A 5,553-nucleotide genomic window follows, 5' to 3' on the forward strand; every position below is an offset into this window, starting at 1 on the left:
TGTGAGCCATCAATAAACAAGGTTAGGGCCCCAGGGATGGGTCTTGAGACGGTGTTTTTGGATATAATAAAGGGGGTAGTCTTAAGAAATTGTAAAAGCTTGTCCCCAGGCAGGTGTGTGTCAAACTGACCCTGATAGCTAGACAACAAGACTGCCCAGTCGTCATGACGGCTCTGTAGCCATCCAATTTGTTCTTTAGAATAAGGGGTGATAATCATGTCAGGGTCACGCCCAAAATATCTGACAGCAGTTTTTAGTCCAGAAAAGATCAATTGTCCCACTAGCAGAGGATAAGGAGGCAGAACCTTAGAGAAGGACGCAGGCATATGAATCCACATAAGGGGTTGTTTTTCCTGCCACAGCAGGCCAGAAGGCGAGTAAGGGGATGTGAAAATAATGAGATATAGGACTTTGGAAGGGTAAAAATAGCCACAACTCTGTTGTGCAATGGCGGTTTCAACAAGTTTCAGGGCTTCCTCAGCCTCTACAGAGAGGGACCGAGGAGAAGTAGGATCTGGGTCACCACGGAGTATATCAAATAAAGGTTTAAGTTCCCCAGTAGTTAATTTTAAGTAAGGTCGAAGCCAATTTATATCCCCCAATAATTTTTGAAAATCATTGAGGGAAGTGAGAGAGGACCGTCTGATCTGAATTTTCTTTGGGTGTATGAGGGAGGGGTCAAGCTGAAAACCCAAAAAGAGGAACGGATACTGAGTCTGAATTTTGTCCGGGGCGATAGTAAAGCCGCGGTTTTGAAGGGCTAAAACTATTTCTTGCGTAACCTGCTGCACTTCTGCAGGGGAAGCTGCGGCAATCAGTAAATCATCCATGTAATGAATAATATATGCAGAGGGGAAAAGCACCCTAAAGGGGTCAATAGTTTGGGCTACATAGCGCTGGCAAAGAGTAGGGCTATTAGCCATGCCTTGCGGAAGGACCTTCCACTGAAAGCGAGGGTTGGGTCCTATATGATTAGTAATCGGAACTGAAAAAGCAAAGCGTTTGCAATCCTCGGGGTGTAGGGGAATGGAAAAAAAGCAATTTTTTATGTCTATGATTATTTTTTGAAAGCCTGAGGGTATAGCAACTGGAGTTGGGAGTCCAGGTTGTAACGCGCCCATAGGTTGCATGGTCTTATTTACACTCCTAAGGTCTTGCAACAACCTCCAAGTCCCATTTTTCTTTTTAATCACAAATATGGGGGTATTCCAAGGGGAAGTAGAAGGTTCAAGGTGGCCTAAGCATAATTGCTCCTGCACCAGCTCACAGGCTGCCTTGACCTTTTCTAGGGGCATGGACCACTGATCAATCCAGACGGGTTCATCAGATTTCCAAGATATTTTGTCAGCCTGGAGTGCAGGAGAGCCAGTGGTCCTTATGAAAAAAGGTTAGGATCGGATCCCAACCCAGCCCTTCCTATTATAGGGGTGAGCTCAATAGGCTCTTTAATACCTTGCTCGTTCCTGCCCAGCCCTTTTCCCGGCCGATAGCCCTGTTGGAGCATCTGTCTGGTGACCATCTCATTTGGACTGCACATCATGAGTCCCATTTTACTTAAGATATCCCGGCCCCAAAGGTTGATAGGGAGATTCTCAACGACATAGGGCTGAACGAGGCCAGTATTACCATCTTCATCCTTCCATATTAGAATCTTAGCACTTTGTAATGTACTTTGGGTCTGCCCAGTTCCTTGTAAGTGAGTGGCGGTGGGGCTCAAAGGCCATGCTGAAGGCCAGAAATTTCGAGAGAGAACCGTGGCATCAGCGCCAGTATCAATCAAGCCACGGAAGGGCTTCCCGTCCAACCAAAGAATCATCATGGGTCGAGAGTCATTTAATTGGCGGACCCACATAACATGGGGAGCCTCTTGGGTATTTGAGGCCTCACTTGGCTCAGGCATGTTGGAAGAAGCCGGTTGCTTAATTACAGGAAGTGGCAAGGCCTGAGCTAAGCGGATTCCAGGGCGGATGGTCAAAGGGCCACTGAATGCAGATACAAGGAGTTTAATTTCTCCTAGGTAGTCAGAATCTATGATTAGAGGAATCACCGCCAAGCCTTCAAGTGAGGTCGAGGCACGTCCGATGATAAGGAAAAAGGCGCCTTGGGGCGGGGGACCAGACTGACCTGTTGGAATGATCACAGGGCCTTCCTCAGGGGTTATAATCCGGGTGGTGGAGGAACACAGGTCCAATCCTGCTGTCCCTGAGATGAGGGAAGCAGAGTTCGCGGGGCGGGGATTGGGTACCGCTGAGGAGCCTGTTGGAGCGGGTGAGGCACGTAAGGGCCCCGCGCAGGGGCCCTCCGCCCGTTTCCCTGGCCCTGGGAATAACCTTGAGGAAAACCAGACACAATAAGGCGACCTTCCCTGTCCGTTAAGGACCGGCATTCCTTGGCCCAATGCTTTCCACGACGGCATTTTGGGCAAAGGGTGGGTGGTTGAGATCGCCGGTCCCCCTGTAATGGAACGGGGGGAGCAGGAAGTGGATGAGGACATTCCTTAGCAAAGTGTCCTGGTTGGCCGCAGCGGAAGCAAAATTTAGACGTATTAGGGGGTGTAAATGTCCGGCCCTGAAATACCGCCCCAATGGCTAAATTGATAGACCTTGTAACTTGATGAGAAAAACCATCCACGTCACTACACAATTTTATCATGCCTGAGAGTTCCAAATCTTTAACCTTTCCTCTAAGCGCCTCTCTACAGGCAGCATTGGCATTCTCATAAGCCAAATGCCGTACTAGAATCCCTTCGCCTTCGTTAGGACCAAGAATTCTTTCTGCTGCTTCCTGCAGTCGTCCAACAAACTGAGCAAAGGGTTCTTGTTGTCCCTGTACTATCTTAGTTAATGGTGTAGAGACCGCTCCTGTGGATGGAACGGCTCTCCAAGCGGTAAGTGCAGCTTGTGCTGTTTGGGAAAGAATCCCAGGGGGAAGCTTCTTCTGCTTTTCTTCATCTGCAAAATGCCCGCGGCCGCTGATTTTATCGGCCGTCCAGGCGGCAATGGGACTGAGGGGGTTCTTCCTGTTTTTGCTTGCCATATGTTCGGCCCTATCATAAAATTCAGACTTCCAGGTGAGGTATTGCCCACGGGAGAGGACTGACTGGGCCACCTTATGCCATTCGGCTGGGATTAGAAAGCCAGGTTCAGCAAGTCCTTCCAGAAAATTAAGGGTAAAGGGCGCGTGGGGGCCATAATTTTTGACTGCAGCATGCAGTTCTTTTAGATCTTTCAGTGAGATGGGCTTAAAGGGCAGCGAGGTGGAGTCAGGGGGTGCAGGTGCCACGGCCTCATTATCCTCTCCTTCTTCCCCTTCCTCCTCCCCTTCTTCCTCATTCGGTGGTCCCCCCTCGGCATCGAGGCCAGGTGCCTGTGGGCTGTTTGGAAGCAGCTGGGCGCGAGACCTGGTTAAAATGGGAAAGGTGAGCGCCTTCTGTTTAGTGGGCTTTTTGGCATTCCGGGGATTGAAACCTTTAACTAAGGCCTCCTGGGTCTCCTGAACCTGCAAGGTGAGATCATTAAGCTCTTGGTGAAGGGTAAGAACCTGGCGAAGACCTCCTAGCTGAGCCTGCAAGGCGGCCCTAGTCCGAGACAGGTCACGTAAGGCAGAGACAGGCAGTAGGCTCAAAGAGGACTCTGGGGCGTACGGAGGGGGACGATATCTAAAGGCTCGAGAAAGGTAGATATTAGGCTCCCAGAGATCAGGTGGAAATCTGTCACGATCATAGGCAGCAGCCTCTGCATCAAGTTCAGCCTGAGCAGTAGGATCAAGAGGTTCCAGAGGAGAGGGCTCTTCAGGAGGGGCAGAGGTGAGAGCGGGGAAGAGAGATTTCTGTGTTTCCGGGAGAGCCCGGGATTTATCATCTAGAGTGTCGGACTCGGGGCCAGGCATATCCAAAATAATGGAGGGACAGGGAGTGGAAGATTTTTGGGGGGTCGGTGAGAGGGGGAGAGGGTCAGTCTGCGATCCAATATTTGAACGAGAAAGGGGCCTAGTCAGGCGAAGGAAATCAGAGACCAGACTGAGGAGGTGAGACCCTCCTGTTTCCCTCAAAGGACCGACTATTACCTCACGAACCAAGGCCCAGTAACTAAAAACAGACTCAGGAATGGCGTGTCCCTTATTTAAAAGATCATTGAGTTCTGTCCCGACCTTATCCCATGAACGGGGATCAATGGCGGGACCTGTCAATACTAACCACGGACAAGAAACATCAATAAAAGAAAAAAATTTTACCAGATCTTTTTTCTTAACCCGTACTCCTCTTTCCCTGAATGAATTTTTGAACTCCTTAATAAAGCTCTGTTCCTTAGATAATGAATGGCCCATGCTGAATGGGACGGCATATGAATAGGTACCTTTTTTTTTATATCCCCCGCCTCCGAAGGTCGCTCGGGCAGCACTGATCCTTCGGGGGCCTTCTCCGTTGCTGGCGCCGTCCGGTAGTTGGCCGTGCTTCAGGTCCCTGTTCGGGCGCCACTTGTCCCGTCCCGCGGGACTAAGTTATTCCAGGGTCTGAAGAGGCGCTACCTGAAATAGCAAGGGCGAGAAAGAAGAGGGAGACCAAGCAAGGAACTGTTGTCAAGGTCTCGTTTATTGAAGGAAAGTTTACAGAATATATAGGCTGAGGGGCAAGGCTTTTGCGAGGGGGCCAGGGTGGATCACGCGGGGCATTCGCGGGGCATTTGCGTAAGGGGGATCAGCAGACTGGAACATGATATGCCTGTCATCTTTGTGGGTCTCGCCCTTGGTACAGGATGTCTGTTACATAATACAATATCTTGGTGGGCACTCCCTGTCTGGGGAAATGGCTAAGTTCTCCTTTTCCCAGGGTCCCGGTCCCCCACATTATACTTACAATGTTTCTCCACTTTGCCCATCATCAGAGTGCCAGGAGTCTTCCACCTTTGTCCCTAGATGCCTTCCTATCACCCCTTAACGTCCCAAGTTCACAGTTATTTGACCATATCTCAGGGCTTGGTTCCACTGGGTATTATCTAATTCCTTGCTTTGTTTATTCATACTCTGCATATTTATTTACTTTCTCTCACTTCTCTTAGCTCTGATTCTATCAGAGTCACAGCAAAAATCACAGATTTCATCTTTTCTCAAAGCTAAGTGTTATTCTGTGTATATATAGCACAGTTTCTTTATCCACTATACTGCTGTTGGGAACTTAGTTCTTTACAGATCTTGGTTCTTTAAAAAATTTTTTTTATTGAAATCACTGTGAGATAGACCCTTACAAAGCTGTTCATAATTAGGTTTCAGTCATGCAGTGTTCCAACACCCATCCCTCCACCAGTGTACATATTCCAGACCAGACCAGCATATCCTCCTCCCTCCTCCTCCTCCTCCTCCTCCTCTTCTTCCTCTTCTTCTTCTTCTTCTTCTTCTTCTTCTTCTTCTTCTTCTTCTTCTTCTTCTTCTTCTTCTTCTTCTTCTTCTTCTTCTTCCTTCTTCTTCTTCTTCTTCTTCTTCTTCTTCTTCTTCTTCTTCTTCTTCTTCTTCTTCTTCTTCTTCTTCTTCCTCTTCTTCTTCTTCTTCTTCTTCTTC

At 48.7% G+C, this 5,553-nt stretch overlaps 2 protein-coding genes across 2 annotated transcripts; both read right to left on the reverse strand.

Annotated features, from left to right (window-relative positions):
- Nucleotides 1-1,375: 1,375 nt before the first annotated feature.
- LOC129405961 (endogenous retrovirus group K member 6 Pro protein-like) lies at nucleotides 1,376-1,900 on the reverse strand. Its single transcript, XM_055143683.1, has one exon. The coding sequence runs from the start codon at nucleotides 1,898-1,900 to the stop codon at nucleotides 1,376-1,378; it is 525 nt and encodes a 174-aa protein (XP_054999658.1).
- A 257-nt stretch (nucleotides 1,901-2,157) lies between these two features.
- LOC129405962 (endogenous retrovirus group K member 5 Gag polyprotein-like) lies at nucleotides 2,158-4,326 on the reverse strand. The gene has a single exon (XM_055143684.1). It carries the CDS (start codon nucleotides 4,324-4,326, stop codon nucleotides 2,158-2,160), a length of 2,169 nt encoding a protein of 722 aa, XP_054999659.1.
- Nucleotides 4,327-5,553: the final 1,227 nt, after the last annotated feature.

This window comes from Sorex araneus, chromosome 6 (assembly GCF_027595985.1).
Source record: "Sorex araneus isolate mSorAra2 chromosome 6, mSorAra2.pri, whole genome shotgun sequence".
Classification (NCBI taxonomy): Eukaryota; Metazoa; Chordata; class Mammalia; order Eulipotyphla; family Soricidae; genus Sorex; species Sorex araneus.